The 18963-nt window shown below is 51.3% G+C and overlaps 5 protein-coding genes across 5 annotated transcripts; 3 read left to right on the top strand and 2 right to left on the bottom strand.

Moving 5' to 3' along the window:
* Window positions 1-1684: 1684 nt before the first annotated feature.
* Window positions 1685-4103, bottom strand: BDV14DRAFT_133232 (putative R3H domain protein). The gene is made up of 2 exons (XM_073766179.1): window positions 3400-4103; window positions 1685-3333 (listed from the first exon to the last, which is right to left on the bottom strand). Exons 1-2 carry the CDS (start codon window positions 3733-3735, stop codon window positions 1801-1803), a joined length of 1869 nt encoding a protein of 622 aa, XP_073623968.1. The 5' UTR covers window positions 3736-4103; the 3' UTR covers window positions 1685-1800.
* A 3636-nt stretch (window positions 4104-7739) lies between these two features.
* Window positions 7740-9022, bottom strand: BDV14DRAFT_133211 (putative GPI anchored protein). Its single transcript, XM_073766178.1, has 3 exons — window positions 8481-9022; window positions 8143-8403; window positions 7740-8044 (listed from the first exon to the last, which is right to left on the bottom strand). The coding sequence occupies exons 1-3, from the start codon at window positions 8812-8814 to the stop codon at window positions 8040-8042; spliced, it is 600 nt and encodes a 199-aa protein (XP_073623967.1). The 5' UTR covers window positions 8815-9022; the 3' UTR covers window positions 7740-8039.
* Window positions 9023-9626: 604 nt separating this feature from the next.
* On the top strand, window positions 9627-10949 carry BDV14DRAFT_133206 (putative aldo-keto reductase (AKR)). Its single transcript, XM_073766177.1, has 2 exons — window positions 9627-10084; window positions 10144-10949. The coding sequence occupies exons 1-2, from the start codon at window positions 9818-9820 to the stop codon at window positions 10831-10833; spliced, it is 957 nt and encodes a 318-aa protein (XP_073623966.1). The 5' UTR covers window positions 9627-9817; the 3' UTR covers window positions 10834-10949.
* A 287-nt stretch (window positions 10950-11236) lies between these two features.
* On the top strand, window positions 11237-14561 carry BDV14DRAFT_181241 (heat shock factor family protein). Its single transcript, XM_073770038.1, has 3 exons — window positions 11237-12275; window positions 12329-14421; window positions 14489-14561. The coding sequence occupies exons 1-2, from the start codon at window positions 11806-11808 to the stop codon at window positions 14238-14240; spliced, it is 2382 nt and encodes a 793-aa protein (XP_073623965.1). The 5' UTR covers window positions 11237-11805; the 3' UTR covers window positions 14241-14421; window positions 14489-14561.
* A 1104-nt stretch (window positions 14562-15665) lies between these two features.
* On the top strand, window positions 15666-18730 carry BDV14DRAFT_204151 (a-pheromone processing metallopeptidase Ste23; the record flags this gene model as incomplete). The annotated part of the gene is made up of 2 exons (XM_073774469.1): window positions 15666-15902; window positions 15953-18730. 2 exons carry the CDS (start codon window positions 15666-15668, stop codon window positions 18728-18730), a joined length of 3015 nt encoding a protein of 1004 aa, XP_073623964.1.
* Window positions 18731-18963: the final 233 nt, after the last annotated feature.

Raw genomic sequence — 18963 nt, 5'->3', positions numbered from 1 at the left:
ACAAACAGACGCAACGTGGACTAAAGTACAGTACTCAGAACGTGCTACCCAAATCACAACTCGTAGTGTCCCTGGCGATCGATCACAAAGCTGCCTACCTATGTAATACCTACCTACCTAGTCCAGGCACTGGCGGGAGTCGGGCCAGAGCACTGATGCCTTGGCTAAGGTGAATCGATAGTAAGTACTTAGGTCGGGTAGGTATTTTGTAAGTTCCTACCGGCGAACGAATATATATCATGTACCTAGCTAGCTACCTAGTGCTCTTCACATCTTCACATATCTACTTATGTACCTATATAAGATAAGTAGGCAGATGTTCTCGTTGCAGAGTACCGGAGCACTCTGTATGTCTGTAGTCTGTACTCAGGACAATAAGTATAGGTAGTAAAAACTGAATGAGCACTCGAGATCTACTTACTACTGGGTACCGAGTACTCCCAAGTCTGGGCGGTACTTGCTTACTATATATATGTATATAGAGAGAGAAAGATATATATATATATATATATATATATATCTCCATGTACTACCTGCTATTGCACATTACTGCGGGTTGCTACGAAACCCGAAAACCGCAACATACCTACCTACCTGTACTATATACTATACTCATGCTTCTAGCTCCTAGTCTACATACATATTCTGATTTTCACGCCCTTACCTACTGTAGCTGGGGACATGGATAGTGCACGTAAAGAAAGGATATGTTTATAGGTTCTGTGGTTGGTGATTGGGTTGGATTGGACTAGACTGGCGCCACGGCTTTCTGGAGAGGTGGAAGTGTGCTGTTGGGTATGAAGTATGTAGCTACTATACCTGTCCGTCCGGGTATGGTCCGAAGAGATGTTTTGAGGAGGGATGGACTGATGGCTGCTTTGAAGAACCTCTTATTACCTGTCACCTGTCTAGGAAATGGGCGCAATACACTCTTAAAGACGAGTTAGATTAGGACCTGCCATTATGAGCTACGATCTACGATCTAAGCCATTGCTTTGGTGTAGTCCGGAGAGAGTTGAATCAAGATCCAGGAGATAAGATTGAGAGTGAGATTGATGAATAAGATAAAGATACAGCAAGAAACAGCAAGAACAAAGAATAAAATTGAGAAGCATTAAAAGGATGCAGAATGGAAAAGGTGCCCCCTATACAAAAGGCCAGACAGGATCCAAAAAGGTACTGGTACTGTAATGCAAATGCAGGTCATCTCTCTTGTCGGTGGTCGTCATAACATGGGTAGACATAGATAGACAACTTGTTAAAGACAAAGACATTGATTGGTATTGATGGTATTTTTTTGGTATGTGGTCGTTCTTTCGTAGTCTTCTTGAGATGTGTTGTTCAATTTCTGGTTTTTGCTTTCCTTTCGGTAGACACAACTTTGAAATGGATAGAATATAAAATAGATAAAAAAATATGGAGTAAATAAAAAATAAAGGGGAGAGGGGGTAGGGGTAATGGTGCATCCGTAGGCAAGCCGTCCGCGATACATCGCATCGCATCGCATCGCAAAATGGCATGGCTTCAACTTGCGTGATTTCGTTTTTATCGGCGAAAGGAGAAAACATAAACGGCGCGCCTGGCGGGCTGCCCCAAAATAACGTCTAAACTTGGCAGGATCAGAGAAATACTTTCTTTTTGTGTGGTTCTCTTCGGTTGCATTGTCGTCTCATCATCCCTCATCGAATCGTAAGCCGATCATCGCACAAAATGGATCAGGCCTCGTGATATAAAAGGTCGTATGCGTCTTTCGGTAAAGCAATCTAACAATTTTCGTTGTCTTCATCTCCCATTAAACGTTTACTCCACAATAATCTCCACGCCAGAGGTGGTGCGCAATTCGTCGCTTCCACGCGCCTGGTGTCCGTTTTGTCGGCGGAATCCTGGTCCTTTCTCGGGCATCGGGCCTCTCGGCTGCCTAATAGGCAGGCGCTCCTGTGACTGACCGTCAAATCCAACTCCGATGGTGCGGTTACTACCAATGGGACCAGCGCTGGAAGGCTGGCTTTCCGGCTGATCCCAAGAGAACATACCCCTCAGTCTCCTCGGGCTCGAGTTAGGCCCTCCAATTCCAGTTCCCAGAGAAAGGTTGCTCAAGCTGTTGACCAAAAGACCATCGTCGCGTTGCATACCGAGGGAGGATCCAGAGGGAGCAGGCGTCAGAGTAGGGGTATTAGACGCGACACTAGTGGAACCATCGTAGTGCTGCATACGCGCGCCGTTGGACTGCAGTGCAGCGGGGAAGCTGGCAGACGAAGGGACCGGCGAGGGCGTGTATGAGCGAAGATCCGCGAATGATTTGGCGGCGCGAAGGTTCTGGGTGTTGCCGAAGCCGCTCGAGGAATCCATGACTCCCAAAAGACCGGAGGAGGGCTGTCCACGAAGAGTATTATAATGTCCCATTCCTTCGTTGCGGGCCTCGCTGAAATCAATGGTCGCTGCGCGGTTGAGACCGCGACGAGCCGACTCGGGGGGCTGGACAGCGGCGGGGATGGCAGACAGAGGGGGGCTCACATTCTGGCCTGGAGCGACCTTGAACACTTGAACCTGACGTTGTTCACCAGCTCCACGAGACGCGTGGCCAAGTCCCATCTGGTGAGCAAGAGTATGCACAGCGCGGCGCTGGTGAGGAGTGAGGTTGGCGGGGAAGATAACAGAGTCACGGCCGGTATCCTCCTTGAAGAGCAAGAGTTGAGAGAATTGGTGAAGCGTCCAGGGGTCGTTCATATCAACATCTACAGACACTATTAGAAAATTAGACAGGGCAGAGGGTGAAGTTCTGCTCAACCTACCGAGCTTCTGACCACGCTGGGAAACCGGAGATGGAGAAGTGGCCGGAATATGTGACGTAAGTGAAGACATAGAGCTCTGAGTCTGGAGCTGGGAGGCTGCCATGGGCCGGTGCTGCTCCTCGAGCTGACCGCGACGCTCGCGCTTCTCGCGCTCAATGCGTTCACGTTCTTGCAACGGAAGCATCTTCTTGTACTCAACTCGCAGCTTTCGGCCTTGCAGTTCGAAATGGTTGAGGACCTCAATAACCGTCGCTGTCTCTTCGGCAGACGTAAAGTTGGCAAAGGCAAGTCCGCGGAATACACCGTTGTCGAAGTGGTAGTTGAAGGCGTAGGGAAGAGGCAGGTTCATTTCGGTCATTATTCCAACCAGTTGTTCCTTCTTCACCGCAAAGGGAATGTTCTTGATCACGATCGCAGTGGGGATCAACTCGTCGTCGGCTTCAGATGGACCGATAGGGTCCCGCATGGAGGTGCCCTGCAAGGAAGCAGACCCAAGGTTAGAGAAGGGGCTCGGGATACCTGGTTGCTGGTCCAACCACGTCTGTTTGCGAAAATTAGTGATACCGAAATCAAAAATATCATTGAAATTGTTCAAATATTTACGTACCGTAGGAAGGCCGGCTCGAGTAGTGCGCGACGTCTTCATACTGGCAGAAGTTGAGCGAATACCACCCAGAGCCTGTGCATTGGCAAAACCATTCGGATTCCATGTCTGCGAGCCAGGGAGATCGTAGGCATAGGAAGGGTTATGTAGGGACGGGTTTAGCCGGTCGAGATTGCGATCGTAGCGGGCCATGGGGTCGTCGTAGAGGTTAACGGGCATTGGGCCATAAGCGTCGAACTGGCGGGAGGGTTGACGGTGAAGAGGTTGCTGATGGCGCTGCGAACCAGGAGAACGCGAAGAATTGTCGTGATACATGTCCTGGGCTTGTTGATAACTCATGGTGGCAGAACGGAGAATTCCCAACAAGCAGCCAAACCGAAGAATGTGGCGCGAGAACCCACCACAACAATGCCGTTGAGTTAAGATTCGGATCGAGTATGAGCGGACTATTTAGTCATAGGAGCGATCGAAGCCAGTTGATGACAATTTTCGAGGGGTCGAGGGGAGAGTACGCGGCGTTGCGAGCCACGTTCGGGCGAGGAGGGAAGAAACTCTGCGGAGATTTTCGAAGCTGGGAAGGGGGAGACACGGAATGGGTGGTGGTCGGGGCTTGTCTCGAATCGGCCCGGGGGAGGGGCGGCGTTGGATGAAGCCTCTGATTGAACAGTGCACAAACAAAAGGCAGACAGGCACGCAGTAGTTGAAGAAATGCGAGGCTGATCAGAAAACGATCAATCTCTCAGCTGCCGTGCTAATTCGTCTCGTGACTGGCGTGGGTGAGACGGTTGGTTGGGCGGCCTTCTTCCACTCAAGGCATCAGAAGAAAAAACAATAAAACACGAAAAAAAGAAGAAAACCAAAGGGAAGCCGTCGCGGGATAAATAAGAAGAGGAGAAAAAGAAAAGAAATCGCCACAGTCGTTTGAGACCGGGACGTCGGGGAGAGGGAAGTGGGCAGTGAGAAGGGAGAAAGAGGGAAGATGGAGAAAGAGGGTGAGAATAAGAGGGTGGAAATACCTGGAGAATGACAGTCAAGAAAAGCCGTGACGGGACCGTGGGCGCGGTGCAGTGACAGAAATGAATAGTTGGATACGTCGTTTGAGGCGAAACAAGAATGCGAATGGAGATCGCTTAATGGCCGGCAGTTCAGATCAAGGCAGGCGAATGAAAAGGGGCCCAAGGATCTTGCTATCCAGTCGCTCGCTAGTTTGGGATTCTGTGTCTCTGTTTGGGCGCGTTTGTGGGTTTGTGGATCGATATCGGTGTTGTGCAGTACAGTGTGTTGATACAGAGTGCTGTAGTTCAGTAGTAGTAGTAAAGTACCGAGTACAGACTACAGAGCAGCTGCAGTCAAAGAACAAGGGACTTGTGGTGTACGCAAAGAATGTGATTATCGCAGTCAAAAGTCTCACAAGTTTCCCTCACTGATACTGGACGAGGCAGTCTACATATACTGCGGCCGCGGTACTTCTGGCACGAGCGTCTTTAGGTTTCTATTTTCTGCTGCTCATCCCCCCTTGCCCCCCTATTCTCTCCCGTATTTTTGGTCTCCAGACCCGGAAATGACTTTGCCAGCTGCATCCACCATGGACATTTGCCCAGTGTCATGTTGATTGTGCTGTCACTTCAATTGTCTTTGCCACTGCTCTATATTACTCTTTGTCTTTGTATACCTTGCTGCAGTATCACAACTGCAGCAGTCCTGGCCAGAGCTCGACGCGAGATTGCTGATGGCATCATCTCAAACCGCGTCATCAGCCTGGAATTTAGGTCCTTTGTCCGGCTCGTTAGTTGGCACTTAGCAGCAGCTCTTTCTTAGCTCCTCCTTTTGTGATGTGAAGATGGGGCGGTGCTAGCTAGCTGCTACTCCGGGAATCAGGGGCACGATCTATCTTTGCCACTCTTAGTCTTGAGTCTTGAGTCTTGACTCTGGCCTTTCAGTTTCGAATCCTATTCGGCTTGCCCTCAGTGCCACATCGAGATCAGCTCAAACGCAGACCCAATGAAGACCCAAGTGCCTCCCAGTCGTTCCTGCTGCCGGTCCGGGCCTTCGGGAGGTTCCATTCTAGACCACTGCAGTCTCGAGCAGCCTTACTCTTCTTTTACTCTCCAGTATCAAGATCCGCCCTTGAGTGGAGAGGATGTTCCAGATTGACTTTGTCTTTTCCTGAACAAGGAGCTCATACCCACTCGAGCTCCATGCTCTCGAACCCCATTTTCCCGAATAGCTTATTTTGCCTTTGTCAACACAGAACGAGAGTCCTCTGCAGGATGAACGAGCTGCCCGATTTGCCTTGTTCAGAAGACAACTGGATTGGTCCTGGTGCCTGATCTATCGTGCGGAAATGAGATCTGCCTCTAGGACCGAAACCCTCCTTGCGTCCCGTATCCGCCGTCTCCCAGACAAGTCCTCGTTGCTGCATCACGACAAACGGAAAAATAATCGCTGATCTCAAGGCCTTTGCTGCTGCTTTGACTGTTCCTTAGGCTACGGTGATCTGCCATCTATTTGAGACACAAGTCTGGGTTTGCCTCACTTATCCTTTCGATAGTCTACCGGCGCACTACTTCGGCCTCATCTTACCCCTTTTCTATAGTATAAAGATAGCTCCACGAGGTGGCCAACGGACCCAGCCAATGGAGTCACCCGCAAGCAATGCTTGCAATCTGGATACTCTGAGATGAGCTCATTATTACCAGTCCCGTTGAACGCCCTCTTTCCCACCTTGTTAATGATCAATCTCGGTCCTGGCTCGGACGAGTATGGGGACAGCTGCATGCCCGTCGCGACCCGCGCCGTTCACGGCTAACGCTCAAGCTAGAAGCCGCTAGATTGTCACCAGAACCCCCCGAATGGGTCGCCTGAATCCCGACTATTGTCGCTCGGCGGGTCGGTCAAGGCGAATGAGCGCGCAATGTGAGGCCTGGAGCTTGCAGATGGAGCTCCCCAGCAGCAGCGCTCCAACGACATCTGTCACCGGCCGACGCATGGCAATCTTCGGGATCGTCTAGCGGCCTAGCCTGAGCTAGCCCCTGAGCAAAAGGGCAAAGTCAAGCCAGGGTTGGTCCGGAATTCGCGGACCATACCACCCGCGTGGTTCTGGGACATTTGACGGAGGAGTTCTTGGACAGCCTCGCTGATTCACCACAGTCCACAAGTCCCCCGGTCACGAACACTGCCACTTCGCCACTCGAATTTCCAGGGGTAGGGAAAAGGCCTCATTGATCTGCCCAGTTGGTGAGTGGGACGAGAGGTGAAATCATGATGATTGCTGAAATCACTGTGGTGAGTCCAATCGCAGCGTGACCTGTATTTGCAACTGGGCAGAAGCTGCAGGTGAGGCAGCAATCGAACTTGGCTGTACCAGTTCCATGACAAATCTTATAAGACAACTCGCACAATATCCAGTAAAACGACTAGAATTAAATCCAGCGCTCGCATGTCGCGGCTCAACTTATTATCGAGAAATCTCCGGAAACGAGTATACCGGACCCCGCCAACCCAACCACAGACGGGAGTTCAAACCACCTTCGTTTGAACCATCCCAACCGACCAAAAACCCCTCTAAATAAAATAACATGATCGATCTCCTGCACATCAAAAAACACATGCAGTCAGCTCAGTCACGCAGAAATGACCTATCCCCTCAACCCACTATCACCGTCCCTTCTCACTTGCAGATGCGATCTGCACCTAATGCAATGCAATCTGCGCCAGCGCCACACCGGCTCGACTCTATCTCCAACTAGGCCTCTTAGCTTTTGGATGCGCGATTTGAGTAATATGCGTTGTTTTTGGTCGTCGAAATCGGTGTGGAAAAGTTATTTTGCCTGGTACATATATATTTACCGCTCCGGATCGTGTGAGGCGCTGCTAGGTAGCCTGGAATGGATGACACAAGTACCTGTGTACCTTACTCTGTACCTAGGCAGGTATCTAGGAATTAACATGGGAGGAGAAACAATTACAAAGCATGCTTGATCGCTTGATTGTCGGGATATATGTTCCGCACCTGAGGTACCAAAATGCAAAAGTCCTTGATGGAAGAACTAGGAGATATTGAGCTGTCCTTACTCATGATTCATCTAGAGGCTCAGCGTACCTCTAAGGTAGGCAATCAATGGAATTAGATGGTCATTACTTTAGGTAGGTAGGTATGAAGCGACAGAGGTTTATCATGGCCATCGAGTCTTAGGTATCCAATTAGTAGAGAAACTGATAACATACACTAGGTACCTATGGAACAGTGGACTATGTATGGACTTGGTTCGATTTTGATTCAATGACGACCTACCTACTTAGAATGGCAGAGAGCGAGCATGACCAAAGCAAATCGAGCAAATCAAGCAAAGGAATAGGACAGAAAAATAAACCGCAATGCATCACATAACATAACACAAGATACCTAACCCATATAAACCAAATGCTTTTAGCGAGCTGAGTTCTCGGTTTTCGATCATCGTCCTATCGCAGGCTACGTAGGCACCGCAAAACTATTCTCACCCATATACGACGAAGACGAAGGAAGAAGCGTTGTAGCCGTAGGAGGGGACATCAGAATAGAGTGGGATGAATGGCGAGCAGCAGACGAAGTCGTCCCCTTTCCCTCGCTGTTCCTACTCGCGCTTATAAGAGTAGGTCGACTAGGCTGGGGCGCGTGGGTTAGCGAGGGGGTCTCTAATGGATGTTGGCATAGGACAAATGATGGTGAAGGAGCGCTGAATGGCATAGGAAGATAGTACGTACCGATTGTACTGGCTGCGCTGCTCGCATGGCTAGACGCATGGCTAGACGCACTGAACGAGTGGCTAGATGCACTGGCTGAGTGACTTGTTGGACTGGCGATATGGCCGGATGCACTGCTTGAGTGACTAGCGGAGTTGCTAGAGGGAGATGCGCTGCTGGAATGGCTGCTACTACCGCCACCGCCGCCACCGCCGCTACTGCTCGAAGCATGTGCATGAGAGGTCGTGTCGAAGCCGCACGAGGTGAGGATGTCGTATGCATCTATTAGTGTAGGACATGTCAGTTTGTCTTCGAAAGAACGATTTCATGTAGAGTAGAGTAGAAAGAAGAAGGCGCACCATTATCATGCGGATCCGCAGCATCGTTATAACTATCGCCATCGTCGTCATCATCGCCGTCATTGTCCTCGTCTTGCGGATGGTCAGTCCTATATTGTGCGATGCAAGCCTCGCATCGTGGGATCTGGGTATCTGCTTGATCGGAGCCGCAGATGCAGTCCATCCCGGAGGTGTCGTTGTCGTTGCGTCTGTCGCATTCCTGGGCGATGCTTACGACGGGGTCGCAGGCTGAGTGGCAGGGGTGGGGGACGTCATCTGGATCTAGCTCCGCTGCGATGGCGAGCTTGCCGGAGAGGATGAAAGTTGTGAGGGCGAGGAGTGGCTGGATACGCATCTCGCCTAGTACAAAACTGCTTGAAAATGGATTTGGCGTTGCTGGGTGTGGTCAAAAGAGATCGGCCCCGGCTTTATTTATGCATTGCTTAGGTCTTGATTACGCGGCCGTCGAGCCCCTCTGATATTGAGTTCCAGGGTCTATGGTTGATAACGACGGTTTCGAGGCGCTGGTTCCACGTTGAACGGTAAAGATGACATTCATCGATTGACAGGTGGACGATGGATGGTTCGAAGCTCGGACATCGAGACTCATATGATCTGCAAGGGTCCGTTCCAGTGGTTGTTTCCGGTCGATCCCCGGTATGACAGATGTGGCAGCCAATGCTGTGGATGCATAGAACTCTGATGGTCTTAACTGAATCCGAAGAAGCGGAGCTCTAGCATTGGTAAGATCCAAAGAGACCATGCGTTGCAGCTATAGGAAGTGCGTGGTACTTCTAAATTGACCTTTATATGAAGAAACGCTCCGGCTAAAGTGGTAGCTCTCCTTTGCGCTGCTCGCCCATGGACGTTCACATCGAGGGGTTTGAAGCGGAGCTTTTCGAGGTGCGAGACTGACTTTATACCGCATAGTGATGCATGGACGTCAAGTCCATGGTTAGTTGTCGGTTCAATCATCCTGAAGAGACAGGACTGGTCGAGCACTCAAGTGCTTCCAACCTTGCCTTCCCTGGTACTTCGAAGATGCGGGGAACCCCACGTTGTGCTCTACCCCAGTCAGAGCTTAAAGCTGCGAATGTGGCCGTTGATTGCACATTGTCTAGACCAATTTGGACCAGAAGAAACCTAGGTAGCTGATTACCCAATTCGGTCTGGGATGTGTCTGGAAGAAAGATAAAGAGTTCAGGTGATTGGTGGTTGGGTGGAGGTTCCCCAAGGTTGATTTGGTTCCCCTCACGGCCAGCTCCGGCCAGCTCCAACCTCTTACTTCCCTCCAACTTCTTAATTCTTTGGCCCCATCCGTACCCCAGGAAGCTGAATCTTTGTTAAAGATAAAGACAATGGCTCGGACGGCACTGAGTAGGATGTCCTGGGAAGGGTATACCTTGCAGTCCGCGCAGACTGCAAGCCCTACGTTCATTCCCAGCTTCGTTTACGGCACAGCGTGGAAGAGAGACCGCACAGCAGGTTTGGTTCACCAAGCAATCACCAATGGCTTCCGCGCTGTAGACACAGCAGCTCAACCGAAACATTACCGAGAGGATTTGGTGGGAGAAGGCATACGGAAAGCCATCGGCGACGGTGTGGTTCGTCGGGAAGATCTATACGTATGTTGGAAAGCGAGAGAGAGTATCGCATCTTTTTCAGAGCGCTGATAGATCGCCAGATCCAAACCAAATTTACCTCCGTACATGGGCAAGATCCAGACGATATGCCGTATGACCCTAATGCCAGCGTAACGGATCAGATCCACGCGTCTGTGCAATCATCCCTGCACAACCTTCGTCCGACTGCTGAGCCGGAGAGTGCTGAGGACACGTACATTGACAGCCTTGTTCTTCATTCCCCTCTACCCACTATGGCTCAGACAATGGAGGCGTGGTCGGCATTGGAGACATATGTCCCTCATCGCATCCACAACTTGGGTATTTCGAACACCACTCTTCCTGTCCTAAGAGAGATCGTGTCGCTGGCCAAGGTAAAGCCCGCTGTGGTGCAAAATCGCTTCTACGGTGGAACGCAATTTGATGTTCCCCTTCGCGCCTACTGTCGAGAGTACCGGATTGTGTATCAAAGCTTTTGGACGTTGACGGCGAACCCGGAGTTGGTGCAGTCCAAGCCAGTGCAGTCTTTGGCGAAAAGCACAGGAGTGTCGACCGCTGCGGCTCTTTACGGGCTGGTCCTAGGCCTTGGGCAGACCACGATATTGAATGGAACGACCAAGGTGGAGCACATGAAGGCAGACCTGACGGCGCTCAAGACCTTGGAGCAGTTCTCGAGTGACAAAACCGAGGACTGGCAAGATATTCTCGAAGATTTCGACCAGCTAACAGGCGATCATGTGTATTTGGAATGAGTGAGGCCATTGTATAGATAATATAGAAGACTGCGAGTCTATCACACCGTGATGATACTCTGTAGGGGAAGAAGGAGATCCGTTTCGGGAATATCTCGAGGCTGAGCACGTGAAGATTAGGTAAACACGACATGACTCAGCTTTCCAGCCAATCAGAGCTTCGTTTTCTTTTCGACTTCATCATGGCCTGCCAAGATCTTCAAGTTGGAAAGAAAATCTGTCCTCCCAAGTTTGCTGCAATTTTCTCCTATCCATCCTTAACAGCCTTCATTCGCGAGCTGCTTTGAACACTGCTCGACCCGCGCGTTCCTATTCTGCCTATTTCGTCACTGAGTCACTAGTTCCTGTCATATTCCTTGCTCGGGCCCTCCACCGCCCTACGAACGAACAGTGCAACCGCTCAGCCTTTTTCTCCATCGCTGCCGCGCGCTCTGCAGGCCGTCCATGTCAATCCCAGCCTTGATGCTGGACTTTTCCCATTGATTCGTCCACTGCCACCGTCGCTTACGGACAGGCCAAATCGCTTGTGGGATTAGCAGTCATCGTCCTTATTACACCTTCCGCCCCCGTCGTTCTCCGCTCTAGTGTTATATTGCGCCCGTCGCGTAGCCGCGATCTATCGGTTTGCTGCTATCGGCCATCTTACTGTCTATTTGGAGATTTTCTATCCATTTTCGAGCGTCGCGCTTTAGACATACAGCTTGAGACGGCATATACGATTTCGATCAATCTATTCTTCCTCAGCTCAAAAGTTCTACCGAGTCGCATATCTCTACTTCACCCCGCAATACTTCCCGTTCCGAACGTGATAGAGTTGGACTGTTGGATTTGATTTTTCCCACCCACAACGCCGCGATATTGAAGATCGATCACATCACTTGTTCGAACGAACCTGCCTAGGGCAAGGCAGCGGTGTTTCTAAGTTCCGCGAAGACCAGCACCTACCGGCCGTTGAATCCTCGAGTGCCTGCAATGAGCCCCCAAGGAATAAATCGCAAGCGACCTGCTCCCGGCACATCCCCAATTCCCCATCCCCAGCTGGGCCAGCTCCCAAACTATCCGCCCTCCTCAGGACCATTGTCCAACGATCAGTTTCTACAATGGGGTCAGAATCAATCGTCCAACACCTTACCCGCCTCCTCCTTTCCCGACATAAATACCTACAGCCCAAGCGGTGCCATACAACCGTCAACTCATGATGCTTCTGGCGTACCGACCGCATCAAACCAAATCGCACGCCGACCACCAACAAATCAGATGGTAAACCGAAGCCGCAATTACGAGTCCCCGTCAGCCAGTTTGCCGGAGCAGGGCAACGGGCCTGGTGAGTCTGGCGGGTGGTCGGAAAGCTTAGATGAACTTTACAAGCGGGCGATGGTTGCAAAAAGAGAGGCGCAGGCTAAGAGGAAGCAAATCCCACCGTTTGTCCAAAAGCTTAGCAGGTATATCACTACGAACCCACAGGCGTTGAAACAGCTACTAAATCTCGAATCAGTTTCCTTGATGAGTCAAAAAACACCGAACTGATTAGATGGTCTGATGACGGCAATTCATTCATCGTGCTAGATGAAGACGAATTCGCCAAAACGCTGATTCCCGAGCTGTTCAAACACAACAACTATGCCTCTTTCGTTCGACAATTGAACATGTACGGATTCCACAAGAAAGTCGGTCTCTCAGACAATTCGATGCGCGCGAGCGAAAGGAAGAACAAGAGCCCCAGTGAATACGCCAATCCTTATTTCAAACGCGGCCACCCCGATTTGTTGTGGTTGATTCAGAAGCCGAAAAACACAACCGGGGGAGGCATGAAACCAACAAAGGCCCCAGGGCGCACCATAAAAACAGAGGATGCCGACCACGAAACTGATGGCTATGGCGATGACACAGCTGGAGCACCGCAAAACACCCGACCAGGTCAAGAGTTATCTTTGATCACGCAACAACCTCCCATGCCCAAGGACCAGTTCTCGAACGTCTATCGGGAACTGCAAGCCATCCGTCAACAGCAGCAGATCATCTCCAGCACCATAAGCAAGCTACGCAGGGAGCATGAGCAGCTTTATGCACAGGCAGCGAATTTCCAGGAGCAGCATACACGCCATGAAAATTCAATCAATGCCATCCTTACATTCCTTGCTACGGTCTATAACCGCAGCTTGCAGGGTCAAGAAGGCCAAAACCTAGCCAATTCTTTTGCCGGGGCGATCTCACAAGATCAAGGCAACGTTGTTGATATCGGCGATGACTTCTCATTCGGAACGTTGGGGGGTTCCTCGCTCAATAGTCCTGGTGGCCCGCGGTCGATGAAGAAGCAACCGTTGCTGCTCAAGGCGCCTCCGGGGCCGGAACGCCACGGGCGTGCAACAACGCTATCGCCTGCCACGAGCGCCTATGAACGCTCACAGTCTCGTAACCACCTGCGGCCGTCGAATACTTCGCAATCGGGGCAGGTCGAGGAAGTTTTTGACAATAGCCCGCGATCAAAGGAATCTCCTGCTTCCCAGTCCCAGCAACACCCGCAGCAAGACATCATGTCCGTCATTCAAAACACCAACGCTCGGAACGGTATCCCAACGACATACAGTGACTTCCCCAACGTGCTATCGTCGCTCGAGACATCTGGGGGAAACGTTCCTCTCACCCCGAACCAACGGGAGGATATGCTCCGTCTCATGGCAAACGAGACAGGGACACACGATGCCAGCGGAAATGTACCCCAGAACAACGCTTTGATCAACCCAGTCCCACCACCAATGCCAAATAATTATTCATCACGCCTTGCGAACACTCGATCCGAGATTGACAATTTGATGAAAATGCAAGCCGAGCAAGACCGCTCCGTTCAAAATCTTACCAACCTTTTACAGCCACTCAGCCCAAGCGGCACGATCCCCGGTATCGGCGCCGATGGAAACATTCCTCCCCCTCCTCTCGAACTAGACCAGATCTTCAGCAACGATTACTTTACCGATTTCAACGACTATGACCCGAACAATAGAGGGAATCTAGAACTTGGTGATCCAACGGGGACCGGTCAGGCACCTAACACAGGCGACAACGCTGTTTCAGACGACCCAGCGATCAAACACGACGGGAATGACCTGTTCGATTTTGACCATTTAGCCGGTGATGGTGAGCTGTTCGGATCGAATCAACATCAGCCCGACCCCAGCTTCTTCCAGGGCTTCGATAACGGTTACGGCAATGCAGCCAACACCGGGAACAACAACTCAGGCATCAGCGGCCCCGGCCGGGTGGTGGAAACACTCACAGACAGTGCGTCCACGAGCCCCAGTAACCCGATCGAGGACCCTACTCAGTATGGGACCGGCATTCTCGACCCGAACGACCCTGGGAATAGAAATCACAGCAATGGTGGTGGAAAACGAAGGAAGAAAGCTTGATGCTTCTCATTTCTAGCGTATATAGTTCGTTTTATGTCTCTACGAATAAGACCGCAAGCCGTGCTTGAAATTTATTCGCACAACATATTCACCTCAACTGAAGGATTCACTATTGTCAATAAATACCCATCAAACTGGGCTGGTCGAGTTTTGAGATTGCCTTTTTAGCAATGATTTCAATCTAGACGGCAACGTGTAAACAATTAGCCTCGACATATACCTTGACTTACATAGTAGGCCTTTCGCACCTAAAGGTGAATCTGCCAGATTCTCCATTGTGCTAACATTGAAGGATCTCCCTAACAATTAGACAGGAATCACTGCACCAAAGCACAAGGCAGACACGACAGTAGTCATAAACCCCGACTGTAGGTGAGTGGTCGACGGCGAAAGCGCCAAAAGGTGGCACGACTGCAAATGATGCAGCATGATTCGGTCGATTGAGCAATGGCCACCGGCTAGAACAGCCCGACGTGAATATAAGATTTTGATACGTCCTACTTATCTCAGCCTCGTAACAGCGTTCTTTTGTTTACGTGAGGCTCCAGCGCGAGGCTCAATCTAACATGCAGCCCGGTGCCCCAGACCCCAGATAGACCCTGATCGGGCCTCAGCCTCGTTTATCTGGACCGGAGGTTGGGACGAACTCATGCGCCGTCGCAGAAATATAGCCAATCAATTGGACACCAAAAAGAGACCGTTAGGTTCGTTGGAGGGTTAGCTTGAAAGCCCGGAGAAGGAGCCTTGTCCCGCCCCCTCGGGATAGCTTCACCGCCCCCGCCGATGATGCTGAACACTTGCCCACTTGTCAAGTGCTCCAGCATTCCAATTTCTCTTGGGAAGCTGCTAGATACCTATTGTTTTGCTCTGCATCCCAATATCGCACACCATTGGAGGCTCTATTGCGAATCTGCCTCCCTGTGACTCCTGTTTCCTCATTCCGCGGCATTGTGGCGTGCTTCCGAGGCGCATCCATCTGCAGGCCACTTCATTGCTCTTCTCTATCGGCCTGCCACGTTATATTCTGGCCCAATTCCCAGCTTCTATTGATTGATTGACGAGACTCGGTCCCTCATAGCCGCTCGCTAGATCCTCTCCCACCCCTGATTTGTTCCTAACAACCTTCCAAGGTTGAATACCGCCAGTTTCCCTCCGCCGTGCATGCCGTCACCAAGGTCCTCTGCTCGCTGTTTGTGGAACAAGCGCTTGACCGTCGGCATCCCATTACTTCCATTGCCTCGTCCATCCCCAGCTTATCGCTCGCTTCTTGCTCCTATAGGCGCCACTTTTGTCCCGGGCGCCCCTCATTCGCATTCTGTGCACACACGATCACACGCGCCTTCTTGTTTGCTTTCCTCTTCTCCTCCGCGGTCTTCCCCCTCCCACCGCATCTCCCTTCTTCAGACCATCACACCTACCAGAAACATGACGATGAGATCGGCCGAGCGCCTCACTGAGGGACTAGAGAAGCCTTCTCTGGATGACCGCTCTTACAGGGTCATCCAGCTGCCCAATAAGCTTGAGGCGCTGTTGGTGCACGATGCGGAGACAGATAAGGCCGCTGCGGCTATGGATGTCAATGTCGGGAGTTTTAGTGACCCGGAAGATTTGCAAGGTCTCGCCCACGGCTTGGAGCACATGCTGTTTATGGGAACCGAGAAGGTATGGACATTGCCAATCTCTTTGAACATCTCTAATCGCGAAATTTCCAGTACCCCGTAGAGAACGCATACAACCAGTACCTCGCCTCCCACTCTGGATCTTCGAATGCCTACACCGCTGGTACCGAGACGAACTATTTCTTTGAGGTGTCTGCTACGGGTACATCTAACTCCTCGAGCGGCGAATCTACGCCTAACGGAACTACAAATGGCGAGACAGACGCACGGTCACCATTGTACGGCGCGCTTGATCGGTTCGCACAGTTCTTTGTTTCGCCACTTTTCCTAGAGAACACACTCGACCGTGAAATGCGGGCGGTAGACTCAGAAAACAAGAAGAACCTCCAGAGTGATCTGTGGCGGTTGATGCAGCTCAACAAGTCGCTATCCAACCCTGAACACCCATACAACCACTTCTCAACTGGAAACTTGCAAACACTGAAGGAAGAACCGCTGAAACGCGGTGTTGAGATCCGCAATGAATTCATGAAGTTCTATGAGAAGCACTACTCTGCTAACAGGATGAAGTTGGTTGTCCTCGGCCGTGAGTCGCTAGATGAACTAGAGAAGTGGGTGTCGGAGTTGTTCGCCGGTGTCAGTAACAAGGACCTACCCCAGAACCGGTGGGATGGTATCCCAATTTGGCTACCGAATGACATGAGTAAACAAATCTTTGCTAAGCCTGTCATGGATTCGCGCTCCGTGGACATTTACTTCCCGTTCTTGGATGAAGAACAACTATATGAGTCTCAGCCGAGCCGATACATTAGCCATTTGATCGGACACGAAGGCCCAGGAAGTATCCTGGCACACATCAAGGCAAAGGGTTGGGCAAACGGGTTGTCTGCCGGTGTGATGCCGGTCTGCCCCGGAGCCGCTTTCTTCACCGTCTCCGTTCGCTTGACCCAGGAAGGTCTGAAGCAATACCAGGAGGTGGTCAAGACCGTCTTTGAGTACATTGCCATGATCAAGGAGCGGGAGCCTGAAGAGTGGATCTTCGAGGAGATGAAGAACCTCGCGGAGGTAGAATTCCGCTTCAAGCAAAAGTCTCCCGCCAGCCGGTTCACGAGCCGCCTGAGTAGCGTTATGCAGAAGCCTCTGCCCCGCAAATGGTTGCTCAGTGGGTCTCTCCTTAGAAAGTTTGACCCAGAGGGCATCAAGAAGGCCTTTTCGTACCTGCGCGAAGACAACTTCAAGTTGATCGTCGTGGCACAGGACTACCCTGGCGACTGGAATGCCCAGGAGAAGTGGTATGGAACCGAGTACAAGGTCGAAGATGTTCCTCAAGACTTTATGGGCGGCATCCGGGCGGCACTGGAATCTACGTCTAAGACCCGAAAGTCGGAATTGCATATGCCCCACAAGAACGAGTTCGTGCCTACGAGGCTTTCGGTGGAGAAGAAGGAGGTGTCTGAGCCTGCAAAGACGCCCAAACTCATCCGGCACGACGATCATGTCCGTCTCTGGTTCAAGAAGGACGACCGTTTCTGGGTTCCCAAGGCCACTGTCTTTGTCACCCTGAGGAACCCGCTTGTCTGGGCTACGCCTGCCAATCTTGTCAAGTCTAAGCTATATTGTGAGCTCGTTAGAGATGCTCTTGTTGAGTACTCATACGACGCGGAACTCGCTGGCTTGGACTACCACTTGTCCGCCAGTATCTTCGGACTTGACATTTCCGTTGGAGGCTACAACGACAAGATGGCTGTGCTTTTGGAGAAGGTTCTCACCAGCATGCGTGATCTTACCATCAACCCTGACCGCTTCCGCATTATCAAGGAGCGTCTAACCCGGGGCTACAAGAATGCTGAGTACCAGCAGCCGTACTACCAGGTCGGCGACTACACTCGATACCTGACCGCAGAACGCGCCTGGCTCAACGAGCAATACGCCGCTGAGCTCGAGCACATCGAGGCCGAGGATATCCGATGTTTCTTCCCTCAAATCTTGCGCCAAAACCACATTGAGGTTTTGGCACACGGAAACCTGTACAAGGAGGATGCGCTGCGCATGACTGACAACGTTGAGACCATCCTTGACAGTCGTAACTTGCCTCAGTCTCAGTGGTACGTCAGGCGTAACGTTATTATTCCTTCCGGTGGCAACTTTGTCTACGAACGCCCTCTTAAGGACCCTGCCAACGTCAACCACTGCATTGAGTACTACCTCTTCATCGGCAGCATTGACGATGAGGTCCTACGTGCGAAGCTCCTCCTCTTCGCGCAGATGACCGATGAGCCTGCTTTCGACCAACTCCGAAGCAAGGAGCAGCTCGGATACGTCGTCTGGAGCGGCGCCCGTTACTCGGCTACAACTATTGGCTACCGCGTCATTATCCAGAGCGAGCGCACCGCTCAGTACCTGGAAACCCGTATCGACTCCTTCCTGACTGAGTTCGGCAAGACCCTGGAAACGATGTCAGAGGACGAGTTCGAAGGCCACAAGCGCAGCGTCATCAACAAGCGCCTTGAGAAGCTCAAGAACTTGGGCTCTGAGACCTCCCGCTTCTGGAGCCACATCGGCTCTGAGGACTTTGACTTTGCGCAGAACGAGACCGACGCCGCGAGTGTTCGGGCTCTGACCAAGTCAGACATCCTTGACTTCTACAAGAAGATGATCGAACCCGCTTCTTCTACCCGTGGTAAACTCTCGATCCACCTGAAGGCTCAAGGTGGTGCCGAGTCGAAGGAGCAAGAGACCGCTATCGAGAAGCCCGCGAACCCGACCTACATCACGAATGTGACGGACTTCAAGGCTCGTCTGGCTGTCAGCACGGGTCCCAGCCCCATTACAAACCTCAGTGAATTCGAGGACTTTGATGCCAAACTTTGAATCATCTCTCATTCTTTGGTTAGATACATACGTTGTTCATTGTTTTGCATTGCAGCATTGGTACGGTTGGGCGGATTGGTTGGCGTGGGTGGTGATGTGAGCGGGACGGTGTAGTAGGCGAGCGTGTTGGCTTTTCCGTTGAGTGTAGAATAAGTCTAGCATGTTTTTGGTCACAGAATACTACTGTCCTAAATAATTACCTCGTACATTGTTTTATACTCCGTGTATAGAGC

This window comes from Aspergillus stella-maris (assembly GCF_047715825.1).
Source record: "Aspergillus stella-maris strain CBS 113639 unplaced genomic scaffold BDV14scaffold_70, whole genome shotgun sequence".
Lineage (NCBI taxonomy): Eukaryota > Fungi > Ascomycota > Eurotiomycetes > Eurotiales > Aspergillaceae > Aspergillus > Aspergillus stella-maris.
This window is presented reverse-complemented; position numbering and strand designations above follow the sequence as displayed.